This window comes from Phoca vitulina, unplaced genomic scaffold, assembly GCF_004348235.1.
Source record: "Phoca vitulina isolate PV1807 unplaced genomic scaffold, GSC_HSeal_1.0 scaffold8, whole genome shotgun sequence".
NCBI classification, from domain to species: Eukaryota; Metazoa; Chordata; class Mammalia; order Carnivora; family Phocidae; genus Phoca; species Phoca vitulina.
Window position 1 is genome coordinate 46,505,729 of NW_022589711.1, and position 20,174 is coordinate 46,525,902.

The window sequence follows — 20,174 nt, forward strand, 5'->3', positions numbered from 1 at the left end:
TCCTAACAAATTAATAGCTTGTTGAAAATACTCCCTGCAAAAAATAGTCTCCCCCTTTGCAACAAATTGTCCAAGTGCTTCTGCAACTCTAAAAATACGCTCTCTCTTAAATCCACTTCCTCTTGTGTCAGCCTCAACTGGCAGAGAGTTGTGTGAGCATCTTTCAACATACACAGCACTCTCCTGCTGAACACAGTTCTTTACCGAGCTCCTTTCCCCACTGAGCTGTGAGTTCCCAGAGCCCTATCATATTTCTCCCTAGGATTGAACACAAGCTTCTGTTGAATGAATGGATGGATGTTTTAATGGCAGCTATGCTCAGGGGTTCAGACCTAGTGGAAAAAACTTAAAATTATTTTTGAAAGGTCATAATTTTTTTTTATTCCTTATATTGTGCCTTTTATTCCTGTAACTTATTCATTCCATAACTAAAAGCTGTATCTCTCTCTCCCTTTCACCCTTTTTGCCCAATCCTCCCTGCTCCTCCCCCCTGGCAACCATCAGTTTGTTCTCTTTATTTATAGGTCTGATTCTGCTTTTTGTTTCTTTCTTTCTTTTTTTTTTTTTTTAAGATACCACTTATGAGTAGAATCATATGGTATTTGTGTTTCTCAGTCTAACTTATTTGACTTAGCACAATACCCTCTAGGTCCATCCACGTTGTCACAAACGGCACAATATCTTTTTTATGACTGCGTAATAGTCCATCGTGTATACACACCACATCTACCTTATCCACTGTCTACTTAGGCTGCTTCCATATCTTGGCTTTTGTACATAATGCTGCAATAAACATAGGGGTGCCTGTATCTTTCTGAATTAGTGTTTTCATTTTCTTTGGGTAAATACCCAATAGTGGAATACTTGGATCATATGGTATTTCTATTTTTAATTTTTTTGAGGAACTTCCGTACTGTGTTCCACAGTGGCTGCACCAGCTTGCATTCCCACCAGCAGTGCATGAGGGTTCCCCTTTCTCCACAACCTCACCAACACTTGCTATTCCTTGTCACTTTGATTTTAGCCATTCTGACAGGTGTGAGGTGATATCTCATTGTGGCTTTGATTTGTATTTCCCTGAAGATTAGTTATGTCGGGCATCTTTTCATATGTCTATTGGCTATTTGTATGTCTTCTTCATAAAAATGTCTATTGGGGCGCCTGGGTGGCTCAGACGGTTAAGCGTCTGCCTTCGGCTCGGGTCATGATCCCAGGATCCTGGGATCGAGCTCCCTGCTCATCAGGGAGCCTGCTTCTCCCTCTCCCTCTGCCTGCCACTCCCCCTGCCTGTACTCTCTCTCTCTTTCAAAATAAATAAAATCTTTAAAAAAAATGTCTATTTAAAGTCCTCTGCCCATTTTTTGATCAGATTGTTTTTTGGTATTGAGTTATATAAATTTTTTTTTTTTAAGATTTTCTTTTTAAGTAATCTCTACACCTACAGGGCTCAAACTCATGACCCTAAGATTAAGAGTCACATGCTCCACCAACTGAACCAGCCAGGCACCCTGAGTTATATAAATTCTTTCTATATTTTGAATATTAACCCTGTATTTGGATACATACATTTGCAAATATCTTCTCCCATTCAGTGGGTTGTCTTTTTGTTTTGTTGATGGTTTCCTTTGTTGTGCAGAAGCTTTTTATTTTGATATAGCCCCAATAGTTTATGTTTGCTTTTCTTTCCCTTGCTTTAGGAGACACATCTAGAAAAATGTTGCTAGGGCTGATGTCAGAGAATTTATCGCCTGTGCTCTCTTCTAGAATTTGTATGGTTTCAGGTCTCACGTTCAGGTCTTTAATCCATTTTGAGTTTATTTATTTTTGTGCATATGTTAGAAAGTGTTCCAACTTCATTCTTTTGCACGTGGCAATCCAGTCTCCCCAGCACCGTTTATTGAAGACAGACTTTATTTTCTCCATTGTATGTTCTTGCCTACTTTATCATAGATAATTGACCATATAATTGTGGCTTTATTTCTGGAGTCCCTTTTCTGTTCCACTGATCTATGTGTCTATTTTTGTGCCAGTACCATACTATTTTGATTACTACCAATTTATACTCTAAGACAAAGTCAATTTAAAATATACATATTTTCTAATTGTGAATAACTATGAGAATGAGGTAAATCAGTATATCAAAAAAGGGCTAGGTAGATTGGAGCTATGTAAAAAATTACTTAGGATCAGTCACATAAAACATGAGGTCCTGTGGCTTGCCAACAAGACATTGGGAGGAAACACTAGTGCTCCCTCCCCATGAAGATCTGCTGGAGCTGCCACCTGGAAGCATTAATGGGGGAGAAAGAGCACTGGGGACTGGGACTCCTATTGAATGAACTGGTAACTGTAATGGGTGGAAATCAAATCTGTGCTTCATTCTGGCCGTAAGACCCCAAAGCCTTGTGTTGTGATCTGAAGTTTGTGTTATTCCTACTCCCCATAGGAATCAGAAACTCTTAAGATGTTGGGGGCAGGGGATAGGAATTGTGGAGATTATTCAGTTCAAACCTGTCAGTTTATGGAAGTGGGAACTGAGGCCAAAGAAAAGGTATCATCCAGGGTCATTCAGCTGCTAAAAGCAGGCAGGACAGAACCAGGCCTTCTCCCTGCAGTGTTCCAACCTTAGAACGTACCAATGGTCAGGTTGCATTCTGGTCATAAGGGTCTATCACCTGTAAAAGACTATGGGATCCCAGAGGGCAGGACTGTGTTCTGTTTACTGTTTTTCTTTTTTTTCCCCAAGATATAGATGATGTCTGCCACACATTAGGCCATTGGTATATATTTGCTGAACAAATGAATGAATACATGGAATGGAACATAAAATATAGTAGAGGATCAAAGCTACAGGCAATGCAGTTCTTATGCATGAAGACTTACATATGACTCCTGAAATTCACTTAACTCCTACCAGATCTGCCCCTGAAGATGTTTCCTTACTCCTCATCCTAGGACAAGGAGACAATGTCAAGGATGTCAGAAGTTTAAAGGCTCTTAACATCCTCAAGCAGGCTAGGTCACATCTGCAGTTGCTTTAAGTCAGGCCAGCTGTGGAGTGGCTGGGCGCAGACTGGACGGCAACAACGAAAAGAGGAACACGTGCTCCGCTAGGAGACACATCTACCAAAGCCTCTCCTACTACCCTCCACATGCCAGGCTAGCGGTTTCCAGCTCCTTCGGTTCTTCCCCAATTTGAAAAGAGCGCCCCCGTGATTCTGAGCCCTATTCCCCTTTCTCAGTGTGACGTAATGCTGGTGCTGTGTGTGTGCACCCAGAGCCTCCCTGTGGGCTCTGGAAGAGAACCTCTCCCCAGCACAGCCAGCTCCACATTGCTCAACCCTCTTGGGAGGACTTGGTGAGCTCTCACAATGAAGAATTTGGCACAGCAAGCCAAAATACATAAATCAAAGCCCAGAGTTGAAGATTTCACACTCTGAAAGCTGTCTACAACAGACTCGAGTCTGCAAGACATGGATTTAAACATACCCTTCCCATCTTGCTCCCTCCTCAGCCTGGCTAAATCCCACAGCTGTTTCATCTGTTACATGCGCTTCAACCAAAATCTCCTCAGAATGTCCCCACAGATGGTTGGCCAGCTCTCTAGGGGAGGTCACAGTCAACACCCAAACTTAGTCATCTGCTGCATGACTCATATGGAATCCACCACAAAACACCGAGACGGTAAGGTAACACAGAGGAAAGCAAACAGTCCGGTCACAGCTGGGCTCAGACCCAGGCCAGGGAGAGGAGCAGGTGAAAGGAAAACCAGAGCTAAGTGCGCTAAGTGCATGTGCACACACACACGCCCTCGCGGCCCAGCCCCGGCCTTGGAGTCTGTCAGAAATGACCGCGACCTATGAAACAGGAACTAGTCAATGCTGAGCACCAACAGGCACCAACACGGCTTCCACCAACTCGACTTGTCTCCAGACACCCAGCTGTCTCACATTTGTGTAGTTAGTAGCTTTAAAATCCCCACTGAAGGGAGGGGGCAGGAGTAGCGAACTCCCAACGATCCCAACTCTTTGAGCTGATACACATGTTCAATATCTTGGTGGTGGTGATGGTTTCAAAAATGTGTACCTGTGTCGAAACTTGTCAGATTTTACACTTTAAATCTGTACAGTTTATTTTGTTCACGATCTCAATAATACTCCTTTAAAATACTTCCACTGAATTTGAATAGTCACTGTGGATAGCATTCCAGAATCAGCCATGTTAAGAGTTGAGTTTCAAATGTTCATTCATAAGTCGTATGTCTCACTTCCTAACACGTTCTTTCATAGGAGCCAGCTGAGCTCAGAGTTAAGCTATGGTCCTGGACTCTTAGAGTTCATCACAGGTGAAATGCAGCTCCTGCCTGGAAAAGATCATTTTCTCTACTCATCCAGACCCCAACTCCTCAGCAGCAGACAGGGCTCTCCGTTCCTCTCCTAACCTCCACCGTCCACACAGAGCATGTTCCCCAGGTCCCTGGATTTTCATTAAGAAAATGAATTTAGATGTAATAAACCTGCTCAGGGCCACTGCAACATATCTCAGAGAAAGGCATTTACGAGCTCTCACACAGGGAACCAACAATAATGCCTTGTGCTCCCTGGTTTTCAGCGGTCCCACACATAAATGTCAGAGTGTAGAACCACTCAGCCCCACAAAGCACCATTTTCCCACCCAGCCTGTCATTATGCCCTCCTTGATTAAAGCCATGGGAGCAGAGAGCCTAGGCCTTCAGCAGGAAGTGCTCTCGGGGGAGCCCCCAAGGTAGGTCAGCCAGCCTCCCAACAGGATCTGAACTCAGGAGCTACTTAAGGATGGAAATGCTGGGGAAGGGGCTCCTCCCCAGAAACCTAGGAGAGATCCTCACCCCACCCTAGAGCCCAAGATGGGCTTATTCTTCAGCCATTTCTTTTCCAAAGGCCCTGGCTTGGCAAAAGGCAAACTATGGTCACACACACACACACACACACACACACATGCACGCACACACACCCCACAGTGACAAAAGGTCCAACAGCAGCCCCTCTCCTTTCCTTACCCAGGGGTCTCTCAGCCCCTGCACCCCCAGAGGGATGGGGAGAGCAGCACCAGGGGGTTCTCTTACTCTGACCCCTCTAGTCCAGTGTCCAGAGCTTGAGGCCAAAGAGGTTCACAGTAAGGAGTGGCCCTCAGAAAGGGGGCGACATTAGCAGGCCTGGGCCCCCTCCCTCACACACACACTCTTCTAAGACACTCTCTTGGTAGGTTATGTTTCCACCCAACGTGGAAATGTGAAAACCACCAAAGATAAGGTGAACCCGGAAACCCTGGCCTGCTGGGTCTGGTGAAGACTTAAAAATCAGAGAACAGAAAAGAGGATGTCAGTATGTGGGGAATGGGGTAAGAGATGGGGAAGGAAGTCTTTGGTTTCTCTCAATAGGAAGTTCCAGGAATGAGGAAGGATTGGAGCATTCGTGAGAAGAGGAGGACCTTTAACTGCACTAGAAGGTGGGGGCGGTTAGAGGACAGAAAACTATCCACAAATCCTCACTGCCTGGACGCTCAACCTTCAGGAGACCAAGTGAGGGCTCTGGGGTCCCCCAGTGGCAAGGACAGTACCTCTGGTTCCTGGTCAGCTGAGCAGTATTTTATAACTCAAAACAGGACTGCACCAGTAGGTTGACAAAGTCAACACTAGAGAGGCAGAGCTCCAAATACTCATTTGTGTATCAGTCACGGTTGGGAAAGTAAGATGGTTTTTCTACCACATGTGTGGTGCCAATAGTGGATAATGAGGTTCCCAGAGGTTAGCCCACAAATGTCTATTCTACATAAGTTTAGGACTAATAGTGCTACTTAAAGTATATTTACTTTATGCATAACTTTGTTTTAACAGGAAGATGCACTCTGAATTCCAATTTGGGAATTCCCTGGCCCCACGAGGGGCTGGGTGGACACTGAAGGCTGCAGCCCTAGTGGGGCTTAGCAGGGAGGGGGTGCTGAGGGTACGGACTTGCCAGCACAAGAAACTGGGCTCGCCATTCTCCTGAGAAAAGTAGGTCTGAATCAAGTACTTCACGGGTCCACAGAACTGAGGGAAAGGAGGATAGGAAGGAGAGAGGTTTGGGAATCATGGAGCTGGGCTCGGCCTGAGGAAGGGACAGCTAAAGCACGTCTGGGAGTGCCCCACTTACTACTCACAGAGAGCCCAGTCAGTGTGACAAGTTACAGAGCAGAGAACTCACCAGGCCCTCACAGCCTCCCTCTGAAAGGCCCTGATTACAATCAGACCTAAGTGGGCAGGCAAAAGACCTTTTGCTTCTTCTCGGATCCTTATATTCCATTTTAGTCCGCAGCTTGATGCGGAGCTTTAAGGCCTGGGGAATGTTGACTGTCCTGCCCACTGGGAGGCGAGGTCAGCGTGCATGCTTCTCACTTCCTGCCAACACACAGGCAGGATCACCTCGGCAACAGGGCAGGTGCAGAGAACCCGTGCCCACTCAAGCACGGTGCTCCAATGGGCCCAGGCTATCACGAAGTCAGAACCCAAGCATGTCCAGGGGCCACTGGCCTGAGTCTGACTGAGCCATTTGCTGATCACTGGGTTCAACTTTTGATGAGAGTCAAGGGGGCAGAGGCAAGGGGAGAGGATGCATCAAGTCGGATGGCCTTCTCCACCCCAAACCTGAGTGAAGGAGGAAGGCATCAAACTCAAGAGACAGGCAGCAAAGGGGGGCCTGGGTGGCTCAGTTGATTAAGTGTCTGCCTTTGGCTCAGGTCATGATCCCAGGGTCCTGGGATCCAGCCCTGCATCGGGCTCCCCGCTCAGTAGGGAGTCTGCTTCTCCCTCTGCCCCTCCCCCAGCTCCTGCTCTCTCTCTCTCTCTCTCTCAAATAAATAAGATCTTTAAAAAAAGAGAGAGAGAGAGAGACAGGCAAAGAAAGCAGAGCCACACACACCAGCATAATTCACTGCCACCTGCACGCCCATCAGCTCCTGGGGCCTTGGCGGGAGAGGGTGGGGCGGAGGGGGCAGTGGGAAGAAACTGCTGACTTACATTGTACGCATTGATAATCAGCTGAATGATATTTTTGGAGTCTCCATGTAAAATCTCCACTGTTGTTCCAGGTATCAGGGCTGTGAAATTCTTGAAAAGAAAAAGAAAGGAAGAAGAAATGTAAGCCAGTTTTGCCCTCCTATACTGACTGCTCTCCTGAGCTAGACCAGTAAGGACCCCGCAGCACCACACTCTCTCACACCATAAACGGGAGGAGACACCACCAGGCGAAGCGAGAAGAACCGGCTCTGGGGAACGGAGCTGCTACAGCACGCTGGGACATAGCGACCTCTGAAGGTCTGAGTGCACAGGGCCTGGCAAGATCTGCTCCTGAAGTAGAATGTCCTGCTCCTTCCAGGAGACTCCTCCCCTCTGACATGCAACAGACAACTCTCTGAAATTCCATCCTCCTCTACGGGCAACATAGTCTCGATATTCTTGCCATCTTTTCTCAAGTCTACATAGATCTGTATTTCCAAGTTCAGCTCAAGGACACCCTCAATATCTTCAGCAGGAGCAAAAGGGGAAGCTTTTCCAAGAGTCTCAACTATGGCCTCTTCCCTGAATAGGGAACTGAGATGTGAATGGTGGTTTCCCAGGGACAGCTGGGTATCTCGGGGTGAAATCCCGTGGCACAGCAGGCAGCCTTGAAGTGGTTGTCTTTCCTCTTTCATTTGTCCTAACGCCTGAGTAGGTCACGTATTAAAGTGCCAGAGACCTCTAGAAACTCCCACTGCCCTCAGCCTGTCCTGGACCGCATGGGCCGACTCCCTGAGCAAGGTGTCCTTGGTTCTCAGCAAGAACGGCTTAGGCCACAGTGGATCGCTTCTGTCTTGAAGTGTCTGGAAGCATACCCAGTCTAGTCTGTGCAATCGATCCTTCTAGAAATGTTCCTTGTAAACAGACAGGTTTTGTCCTGCTATCTTCCACTGCACAAAACAAGAAAAACAATCCTCTTCCCTTGTTTTCATCTTCTAAAATTGATTCGGACTAGAAGAAGAGAAAGAGCTCAAGTAGATGTAAGTGGCATTTTATCAGTGATAATCTCAGGCAGAAGCAAGAGAAAACCACAGTCAGAGGTTCTTCTGTGGATATTTAAGAACAGTCTGGAGACGGGACAGGGGCTGGCAGTCCGAGGGGCGGGCAGGGCTGGGGAGGTATTGCTGATTCAGTTCTCATAACTTCTCAAGGCAAAGGAAGTCAGAGGGGAGCTGGGTTTTACATCTAGCTTACATGAACACTCCCTGAGCAACTAGGAGACTTCTGGTTCAAAATGTGACTTGCCTGTGGTTGTGAGAAAGAACACATTCACGAGGGGAGCTTATAATGACGGTCCAGAGGCTGACCCGGGAAAAGTCTCTTAGACAGAATAGATTCATACACAGACTGCTCTATTCATTCAAGACATCTGTTGCTTTCTTTGGGAATTCCTGTCTCAGACTAAGCCCCTGGTCTGCTCTACTCTTTGAGGAAGGCATAAAACTCCGAATACTGGAGTGAGTAATGTAGCCTGCTTCGATGCCTGAATTTTCTTCCTGTATGCTTTTATTTTATATTGTTCTTCCCTATTACATTGGATATCCATTTCATCACCTGAAAAATGGGACCTCATAGTATTTCCAAAGTTTTTCTCAGGATCAGACTAGACACCATATGTTTACATTGCTTATAAAGGCATGCACTGCTAGGTGAATGCTAATAGCTTCTTCAATACTATTATTTCCCACTAGATCAAGACAGGGCTATATTCCACCCCTCTGGATCTCCTCCCACATAGAGCAAGGCTGTTAACATTCCTCACCCCACCTCCCCACATTCTAATCTCCTATTCACCTTGGGGTCATCATGGGCCCCAGAATCAGGCCACCAGCCTCCCTCATTCCCTCCAGGCATACCTTGTAGAGCATATAATGGCTTTTTGTCACTGCAAAGATGAGATTGATGTTGTTCTCTGCCAATTTCTCTCCAAGCAAGGCAAGGGATGGATAGTCCTAGGGCCAAGGCAAAAAAAGGTCAAGGCTGTAACATTTCTAATAGGCTGAGATAGCAGCCCCCAGCTCCAACATGCACTCAGGAACTCATCACTTGCTGGGAAAAACATCTTCCCCTGGCCACCCTTAATAACCAAGCCCCATCTGCAGCTTCAAATTGGGGAAATATGCAGAGATCTCCAGGAAAGGACCCTTTGGCACCTCCCAAACTAGATGCATTCCCTCCACCCCCTCCCAAGCCAGAATGGAGATATGATGAGTAGGAGATTCCCACACCTGATCTGTGCCTCCTCTATCCTTCCAGCAGGGATGGGGCAGAGAGGAGAGGCCCCCCAGAGTCCAGCCACCATACCCTACCATCTACGATCAGCACCTGTTCGTTATCTTTCCTCTCTTCCCTAAGACCTCTCCTCCCTATCTCCTTGCCCTATTTACCTGCTCCCAAGCCCAACAACTGGGCCTGTCGATGTCCCTCACAGGTCTTACTCACAACTCAGAATGGGCAGAAGAGGCTGCTGACCTCTGGATTAAAAGCTGGGATGTAGTGGGGGAGGGGGGCCAAGCAGGAGGGGAGGGTGGAGGCTGAGAGGCAGTCTAATAATGTCCTGAAGGATTTTTAGGGCTAATGATGGGTACAGAGGTCCTCATCAGCTCTACAGTTATCAAGTTTCATAGTTATGAGTCCATTTTCCAGACTCCATTATTCTTGGATAGTATGTAAGGCTTGAAACTGGAGAAAATGGGCTTGCCCAGCAAAAAAAAAAAAAAAAAAAAAATTATAAAATACTACTCTCTAGCCAGACACCAGAATGGATTTGGGAAGGAAAAGTTTTTGTTTTTTTTTTTTTTATTGCACAGTAAGTGTGACAAGATCTTGATAATTGTTGCATCTAGGCGATAGATATATATGAGTTCATTTCACTGGTCTATTATTATACATGTTTGAAATTTTACATAAATTGTTTTAAATGACATGGTCATGGTCATAGACTATTGACAGTGGAAGGTCCTTGGGGCCTCTCATTCTGGGCAGGACACCTGCAGCCATAATCCTGACACCAATAGAACTCAGTGCCTCTGGGAGCTCATTTCTAGAAGTCACAAAGTTTTATCTTCACTTGTTTTTCCCTATATAACTTCTGTCCCAGTTTGATCTCTGCAGGAGCACAGTCCCTGCCCTCCTGTAAGATCACCTCCCCCTCTGAGATGTATCCTGTCTGCCCTGGTCACCTCCTTCCTTAACTAGCTTGCATTTAAGTGCACAATGGCAGAAAGATGAACCAGCTACAGAAATTTGTGAGAAATGTTCTAAGTTAATAAGGAGTTCTGGAAGCCCAGCTTGGGGAGATGGAATAGAAACCTGATTCCCAGAACAGATTGGAAAGCCCATGAGTAGAGAGCCAGGTGAACACTTGGACCACAGGCAGGATCATGGGAGCTGGGCGGGGGTCCCAGGCTCTCACCATCTGATTGGACACAGTGTACTCATTGGCCTCGTTCAGGTGGCATTGGCCATCATGTGGCTGTACCAGGCCCCCCAGTTTTCCATCCAGCGCGATGTGGGGCACGTCGTCCGTAGTGAACACTAGCAAATGCAGTGCATCCTTTCGCCAGCCGATCTTCTCCTGAGGACAGAAGTTTGATGGGTGCCAAGCATTTCTGACTGCTGCCCAAGCCTGCCCCAGGACATTGGACAGGGAACTGGCCCATCTCCCCGGGTCACGGTCTGAATCAGAGGCATTCCCCTACGTGCATAGCTAGGGAGCACTCGTAGAAACCACTCAGGAAGGATTCCACAGAGCTCAGAAGAGACACAGCCTGGACTGAGGAAGCCTAAGTGCACAGAGACAAATCTCCACAGCTAGGCCTATACTGGCCCAAGTGGCTGGAACCTCCCTCCTGACTGTCATATGCTTCCCTGCTCCTTTCAGTTATACCTGAGGGCTACCCCTTCTAGCTGCATGTATTATTCCTTCACCACAAAAGCCTTTAACCCACCTCAACCCAACCCCCCACAATGTACTCGGGCTGGCTGGCCTTATCTAAGATGACCAGTAAGGGAACACTTCAGTCCCCCAGTGAGACACAAATCGCTCAGAATGGAGTGTTCCAGTGATTAACGGATCTGTCTTTGGAGGATCTGGTAAAAATCTGCCATCTAGTCCGGTAGGTGTAAACCACTTCAGCCATTAACTGAGCTACTTTAGTGTTTAAGGTCGATCAGATTGCTCTGTTCTCCCTTCCCAGCTTCATACATCCACTCCAGTCAGAGGCACAGCTAAACATGGTCTGTATTGCGAGGGAAAGACTCTGTTTCTCATATTGAGCCACTGTGGCCCCGATGCTACACAAAAACACTCCCAGTCGTTATTATTAGCAGCTGGACCCTGATCCAGAGCAACAGAAACTGAGACATGGCCACTTTCTTACACATAGTGAAAGGGCGTCCCCGAATATGTTGGTAGCACAGTGAATACATGAAGTATTAAACACGTCGAGAGTTATCTACACATGCATATTTGACGTGAAAGCCGGAGACTGGATTCACAGACTTTACAAGAGTTGTCGTTCTTCAGACAGATGAGGGGTTGAAGGCATCAGCGTCTTTCTTATCACCATACTGATGAATTTAACAGCCTTAAAGAACTGTAATATTTTCTCACTTGCTCCAAAAGCAGCATGGAAATAAAAAAATAAATCACAAAAATGCAGACTAATGAGAGGGAGAAAAAGGGTTTGAAGAGAAGCCAATGAGGACTGAGGGCAGGATGCCTCCTGTGAGAAGGAACTTAACCTTTTGGCAGTCTCCTCGATACTCAACATTCATCCAACATACAATTGCTGATCTCTACTGTGTGCCAGGCCCTATGGAAGGCACTGGGTCCACAAAACAGCTTATTCCAGATCCTAAAGAGCTTACAGGCAAATGGAAACACAACTCCAACACCTCATGATGAGGGTGCTAATGAAGGTACATACAATGTCAATGGAAACGGGAGGGGAAAAGAAGGGAAAGCCCTCCCAGAGTATGTGAAACTTAAGCTGAGCTGGAAAGATAGGGAGGACTCTTCAAGGAAGCTGGAAGAAGAAATGAAGCAGAAGGCAAAAGAGTGGGGTGGGTGTTCTTGGCACTAGCAAAGGCACAAAGAGGAGGCCAAGCACATTTTGGGGACCTAGAATAAGAAACCTAGAAGGTCTCTGACAGCAATGAAATCTAAGCCATGACAGAACTAATTTGTGGTGTTAGAAGTCAAGACAATAGTTCCCCTTAGAGGCACAACTAGAGGGAGTTAATAACTGACAAAGGTCACAAGGAGGCTTCTGGGCTGCTGGTGATGTTCTGTTTATTGACCTGGTATTTCCACCTTGTGAAAATTTATGGAGATGCACTCTTATGTTGTTTTCTGCACATACACTAGACTTCGATAAAGAGTTTAAAACTGTGCAGGGCGTATGGGTGGTTCAGTCGGTTAAGCATCTGCTTTCAGCTCAGGTCATGATCCCAGGGTCCTGGGACTGAGCCCCATGTCGGGCTCCCTGCTCAGCGGGGAGCCTGTTTCTCCCTCTCCCTCTGTCCCCTCCCCTGCTTGTGCTCTCTCTCTCTCAAATAAATAAATAAAATCTTTTAAAAAAAAAAGTTTAAAACTGTGAAATAAATAAAGCAGTACATTATAAGCCATGGAGTGTGGGAGGGCAGGATGCTTAGGAGACAGAGCATAATCAAGAGAGTGTAGGGGTGCCTGAGTGGCTCAGTCAGTTAAACATCTGACTCTTGGTTTGAGCTCAGGTCATGATCTCAGGGTTGTGAGATAGAGCCCTGTGTTGGGCTTTGTGCTGGGCGTGGAGCCTGCTTAAGATTCTCACTCTCCCTCTGCCCCCCTCCTCCCTCTCTAAAAAAAAAACAAATTGGGGGGGCAGGAATGTAAACCAACAGCACTTTTTGCAGGAAAAATGTGGATCTGCTATCCATGAGGACACAACAATGTGCTAAACACCCTGACAGGAAAGTAGAACAACCTTTAATTTGACAATGTGTATTAAGAAACTTAAAGAAAATCAGAGACCTAAAAAAATGTACAGAGAGTTAGTTTCCATGGGTGAGAAGTATTAATGTTACTCAGATGTCATTTCTTCCCAGATAGATCTATAAACTTGACACAATCCCAATCAAAAGCCAAGAAGGGCTTTTTGAAAAAATAGTAAGTTTAATCTAAAATTCATATGGAAAGGCAAATAATGGAGATTAGTCAAATAATTTTCTAAAAACAACGAAGTTGAGGGACTCGTTATCTAAGGTCAAGGCTTATTATAAAGCAACAGTAATGGAGACAACCAATAAACATAGATGGTGGAGCATGACAGAGATAAATAGACCCACACATACATGGTCAATTCAATAGAAGGTACTGGAACAATTAGACATCCATATGGAAAAAAATGAAGCTCAACCCATACCTCTTACTAAAGAGATTAAAAAATTAACTAGACCTAAGACTAATAAAGCTTCTGAAGGAACAGGAGAAAACCTTTGTGACCTTCATATAGGCAGAGATTTCTTAGATGATTCACAGATGAATTGGACTTCATCAAAATTAAAAACATCTGCTCTTTGAAAGACAACATTAAGAAAATGAAATGACAAGGCATGGACTGGGAGAAAACATTTGCAAAGAAATAAAAACTGATAAAGAACTTGTATGCAGAACACATAAAGCACTCTCATAGGTCAGTAAGAAAACAGACAAATGAATTTAAAAAGATAGAGACTTGGACAGACATTTCACCAAAGAAGAGATAGGGATGAAAATAAGCACAAGAAAGGGTCCTCAACATCATTAGAACTGCACATTAAAACCACAATAAGAATGCCATTAGATGGCTATTCCAATCACAAACACACTACCCCTGATAATACCAAGTGCTGGCAAGGATGTGGTGTAATTGGAACTCTCATAATTGTTAGTGAAAATACAAATGTTCCAGCAACTTTGGAAACAGCTTGGCAGATTCTTACAAAGTTATACATACACTTACCATCAACCCAGCAATCCCCCTCTTTGGTATTCACACAAAGGATATGAAAACTTATGCTCACATGAAGATTTCTATGTAGATATATATTTTTTGAGATTTTATTTTTAAGGAATCTCTACATCCAACATGGGGCTTGAACTCACAACCCCAAGATCAAGAGTTGGAAAGAGCCAGCCAGGTGCCCATCTACGTAAATATTTATAGCAGCTATTCATAATCATCAAAAAGTAGAAACAATGTGCATCAAGTGGTGAACAGAGACACAATGTTGTACATCTATACAATGGAATACTGTTCTGCACAAAAAGGGACCAACTACTAACACACATGTACCTTGGACCAATCTCCAAAGCATTACGTTAAGGGAAAAACGCCTGACTCGAAAGGCAATGTACAGTCTAACTCCATTCATATGATACTCGGGAAAAGACAAAAACATAGGGACAGAAACAAATGGGTCGTTGCCAAAGGCTGAGAGCGAAGGGAGGGGCCATTTCTGGGGGAGGGAAATAATTTCTATCTTCACTGTGGGCGTGGCTGGAAGACGTTAGCCTAAAAGGGTGACTTTTGCTCTGCGTAACTTATCCCCCAATAATGTGACTTAAAACAAAACAAAACAAAAAACCCTTCAAGAAGTATGCATCTTTTGACTCAATGATTTGACTTCAAGGGACTCTATCTGCAAGAAGTTTTCTGAAGTATGCACACAGTATTTTCACCAGCAGTGACACACACGGGAAGACGTGAATACCCTGATTCAGGAATGGTTAAGTAAACGGAGATAGCTCCTCTCTGGCCATTAGAAATGATGTTCATTAAAAGTACGAAATTATGTGTAAATGTGTGTAATATTAAGTGGAAAACAAAGTATACAATACTATAATGGCGGTGTGATTACAAACCACGTGAGAAACGAACATGACTTCTGAGGAAAAACAGAGAGCAATTCCAACAACGTACACCATAATGTGGTTGGGGGCGAGATGACAGGCAGTATCTTTTTCTTTTTTCCATTGTGCCCCCAACTGTCTTTCAGAAGCAAGTACTACTTTCACAAGACTGGGTTTTGAACGCGGGTCTGTTGTTCAACTGTTTCCGTCTTCTCTTCCACGCCAGCTTCCCGGGGCGCTTGTAGGAACCTAAAGGAGGCTGGCAACAAGGACACAGGACAATGTGGAACCTGGGTGCCCCCAGATAGGCATTTCCATTTTGTTGCCACCCCTAATTACCCATGCAGCTTTGACCAAATTATTTAACGCCTCAAAAGCTTTTTTCTTGTTAGTAAAAACAGGAATAATACTACTTAACATTTACTGATCACCTCTACTATTCCATTTAATCTTTTTTTTTTTTTTTTAGATTTTTTATTTCTTTATTTGAGAGAGAGAGAATGAGAGAGAAAGCACATGAGAGGGGGGAGGGTCAGAGGGAGAAGCAGACTCTCCGCCGAGGAGGGAGCCTGATGCGGGACTCGATCCAGGGACTCCAGGATCGTGACCTGAGCCAAAGGCAGTCGCTTAACGAACTGAGCCACCCAGGCGCCCCTATTCCATTTAATCTTTACCACAACCCTTGTAATGTGGGGAATATACCACCATCATGTAGATGGGGACACTGGTGTTCAGAGACATTAAGTAAGTAGCCCAAGGTCACTGAAAGAGTAAGACCAGGAAAGCCAGAAAAGGACCAGGAAAGCCAGAGTCAGGTGATCTGTTTCTTACTCACAAAGCTGAACTAGCCAATCATCTAGGGAGAGAGGATGACATAAGGGTGTGTGGGGGGTATGTGTGTGTGTGTGTGTGTGAGAGAGAGAGAGAGAGAGAGAGAGAGAGAGAGAGAGGGAAATGAACGAATTCATTAAAATACTTAGTAGTCGAGGCGCCTGGGTGGCTCAGTCGGTTGAGCGGCTGCCTTCGGCTCAGGTCATGATCCCAGGGTCCTGGGATCGAGCCCCGCATCGGGCTCCCTGCTCAGCAGGAACCCTGCTTCTCCCTCTCCCACTCCCCCTGCCTGTGTTCCCTCTCTCGCTGTCTCTCTCTCTCTGTCAAATAAATAAATAAAAATCTTAAAAAAAAAAAAAAATACGTAGTAGTCTCTCAACTAATGACTGCTGGGTCCAAGATAAATGTTTGTTAAATTGAAAGGTTGCATCTGAAACAGAAATAGCTCTACAAACGAAGAATGGCGCAGCATAATAATAATAATTCTGTTTTCTCTGAACTGGACTCTTGTTATGTAAGTGATGTTAACAAACTTGGCCCAGAGGTTGGGCTGCAGAGAATGAGTCAGGACATGCTTATTCATTCACCCAGGCTTTTGGGCTCAGATTTCATAAGCAGTGACTCCACAGAGGATTTACATTAGAAATAATTTTCCTACTGTCCGCCTGGATTATTTTGAAGGCTTAAGTTCTGTATGCCATGTTTGGGGCAGAGAGCAATAGTGGGAAAGCGGACTGCTTTTTTAAAGAAAGAAGAGCTACAAGATGGAGTATGGTGTGGGAGCCAGAGTACGTAAGCTTTTGAACAGATGAGGCTGAGTTCAAATCTGCTTTGCTCTGAGACACCTCTCTCAGTCTTTGTTTCTTCATCAGTAAAATGGAGGAAATCCTATTTTGCAGGGTTGATGCTAGGTGTAGATGTAATGTATTAAAAAGCCCTTAGCGGGGAGCCTGGATGGCTCAGTCGTTAAGCGTCTGCCTTCGGCTCAGGTCATGATCCCAGGGTCCTGGGATCGAGCCCCGCATCGGGCTCCCTGCTCAGCAGGAACCCTGCTTCTCCCTCTCCCACTCCCCCTTGTGTTCCCTCTCTCGCTGTGTCTCTTTCTGTCAAATAAATAAATAAAGTCTTTAGGGGGAAAAAAAGCCCTTAGCACATAAAAGAGGGGCTACAAAAAGGGTCTATCATTATTACTCTGAGACTGGTACTAATTTCTCCATTTCTTCCCTTGGCCTTCACTGCTTGATGTGGGAGCCTCTGCCATCGTCACAGGGCCTATGAAGTACTGCATACTGAAAAGTTTAAAAAGGCCTTGAATTAAAACCACAATGAGATTCTACCACACACCTAACCGAATAGCTGAAACGAAAAAGACCGACCACATCAAATGCTGATGGAGATGCGGAGTCACACGCTGCCGCGAGCAATGTAAAATGATGCATGTACTTTGGAAAACAGTCTGGCAGTTTCTTAAAAAGTTAAACACCCACCAGATGACCCAGCAAATCCACTCCCAGCTACAGAAATAAAAGAAATAAAGGCAAACATCCATACAAACACTTGAACACAAACATTTATAGCAGCTCTATTTGTAACAGGCCAAAACGACCAGATATCCAAAACAACCCAAATATCCATCCACAGGTAGACGGATAAACAAGCTGTGGTCCATCCATGCAATGGAATTCTACTCAGTAACAAAAGGAAAGGATGGAGACCCTCGACAGCACAGATAAGTCTCAAAATCATTGTGCCCAGTGAAATAAACCAGGCTAAAAAAGTATATATACTGAATATATACAATTTTAGCAAATGCAAGCTCATGTATAGTGACAGAAAGCTAATTAGGGGCTACCTGGGGTGAGAAGCAGGAGACACAGGAGGGAGAAATGACAAAGGAGCATAAATACTCCCTGGGGAGAGAAGGATGTGTTCATTATCTTGATCGTGTATGTGTGTGTGTGTGTGCGTGCGCGTGCGTGCGCGTCTCCCAGGTGGTGTGTAAACATGTCAAAATTTCTTAAATTGTACACTTTCGATATGTATGGTTTATTATACATCAGTTATACCTCAATAAAGCTGTTTCATTTAAGGAAGACTTGGTTTGCTCATAAAGTCTCTTAATTACAAGAAATGACACGAATAGACGAACGTCAGTAACGTGCAGGGGAATACTGCTGGGACGCATTCTCTTGTTCCATGGCAGCGTCGCATAGCGGTGAGGGGCTCATCTGGCCGGTCCTAGGTCAGCCCCACACCTGCCTCAACCTGTCTTTCTGACCTCGGGCAAGTTACTCAATCCTTCCCCGCTGCTTCTCTTCTATAAAAAGGAGATAACAGAATACTGATAAAAAGGGCTGTTGAGAGGATGACACAGAGGAGGGACACCCAGCTCCGTACGTGTATGTAGTAAACAGTTAAAATCTGACAATGACTGTCATCGGTATTTCCACGGAGTTGCAAATCTGCGACCTAAGTATGTAATTCAGAAGCACACAATCTTATCTTCGCACTGTAGGGTCACGGGTGATGTTTATTCTCCTTCCTGCTTATCTGCATTTTCTATACTTTTAGATTGAATATATTCTCTTTTCAGAAAAAAAAATTTTAAGAGAAAAAAAAACCTAGACCTATTTATTTAGCTACATTTTTCTCCATGTCTCAGAGTAAAACCAAAATATTTAAAAGCCAGTTTCATTAAATGCCATAGAGGTCAGCTGCGAGATGAAAATGTCAGCGGCTGGGCGGGACGGAAATGTACCTGACTCAGAAGCAAGAAATCTGGCATTCGGCCAAGGTCGCAATTCACTTAACTTCTCTTGGTTAGTGGCTCAGATCTGCATCAAATTCACCACGTCTGTTTCAGCCTTCAACCCCCCATTCCCGCACTCGCTCAGGAGATGACCTCAGCTTTTTCATCACCGAGAGAGACAGATACCGGGACTCGCCGCCCCGCCGACTCCTAGCGGCCCGCAGTGCCTTTCAGTCCCAGGGGCAGCCTCCTGGCCTCTCTGATCTCTCTGTCCCCAAAGAAGAAGTATTCCTCCTGCATCCTGCCCTCTTTGGAGAGTTTATTCCATCGGTCATTCTCTTTTCTGGTTCCTTTCCATGTGCCTAAAAACATGCTCATGACCCACTTTGCATAACTCTTCTTGTGACCCTGCTACGCTGCCAATCTCACTTGTTTCTGCCTCTTTTCTAAGACTGGCAGATTTATGGCCTCTATTTCCTCTCCTCAATTCCTTATCATCAGACGTCTCCACATGACCCCCAGACAGCAATTTTCACATCGTGTCTCCCTCCCTCGTGCGCACGTGTTCTCTGCCCTGGCTGCACTTTAGGGTCCTCGAGGGAGCTTCACCAATACGAATGCCCAGGGCTCCTGATCTAACTGGGCTGATCTGCCGCCCAGCCATCAGGGTTTCTAAAGCTCCCGGGCTGAGCCTTATGTGCAGCCAAGGATAAGAACCAATCCCATGGCCACCGTAGGCCTCGCTCTTGGGGCCTCTGTGCCAACCCAGAGCTCCTTTGAGCCCCCCTGCACGATCTGGCACACTGCACCATCCTACCTCTGCCCCTCTTGCTGCTCTCCCAGCAGGTGGATGAGGTCAAAGACAACACTGTGGAGATTTACTTGGCTGACTGGCAATCACACCCTGCGCTTGCCCTCTCTCCTGAGCTTTCCTCCCAGGTCTGAGCCAAAACCCAAAAGTGTCTGCCATCACCCGGAATTCAGCTCATCTGAAGATGCAGCACCATCTTTACGCCCAGATGAACCGCCCCTCCAGGCTTCCTCATTTCTGACAATGGGATTATCACATGCCTTCTCCCGAAACCTTGGAATTACCTTTTTCATCTTCTCTGGTCCCCCAACAGCACCGGCCAGCCCCAAACTCCCAATTCTCTCATTCCCGTGTGGAGCCAGAGCCCTTGGGCAATGCTACACACGATTTCCCAAGTTTTCCCTTCACTTCCTAAACACTGCAGGTGAGCAGGCAGAGCCCGAGGCTCACCTTCCTCCTGGCCACCTACCTGCACTCGGCCGGGGAGGTGTGACCATGACTCAGTGTATTCCAGCTCTTCCAGGCTGGCAACCCACACGGGCAGGCGGCCACACTAAGTGGAAAGCAGCCCTCCGTGGACTACGGATGTGAGTGGCTAGGGGGACCGTCACCAAGCCCGAATCTCTGATTCCATCCAGGTCCCTGGAGGCAAACCCTTTATCTAGTTCTGTGGGGACCAACCCGTCGAACCAGGGCTGGGGCCAGAGAGGATTTTCCCAGGGTGGAAAACTCAGTAGGGAATTTGTCCTCAGCAGCGAGGATCTGGAGCTGCGGGAAGAGAGAAAGGGGTGCAGGGCCCACGCCCCAGAAAAGCAAGAGCACTGGAGGCGGC

General features: G+C 45.9%; 1 protein-coding gene across 1 annotated transcript in view; it reads right to left on the minus strand.

The window, feature by feature from the left end:
* The window catches only part of ITGB5 (integrin subunit beta 5), a 112,776-nt gene that overhangs the window by 39,798 nt on the left and 52,804 nt on the right, over positions 1 to 20,174 (minus strand). The window contains exons 6-8 of the mRNA XM_032406742.1: positions 10,491 to 10,652; positions 8,932 to 9,027; positions 7,037 to 7,126 (exon numbers count right to left, since the gene is read on the minus strand). Of these exons, the coding sequence (XP_032262633.1) occupies positions 7,037 to 7,126; positions 8,932 to 9,027; positions 10,491 to 10,652 (348 nt within the window). The remainder of the gene's footprint in view (positions 1 to 7,036; positions 7,127 to 8,931; positions 9,028 to 10,490; positions 10,653 to 20,174) is intronic.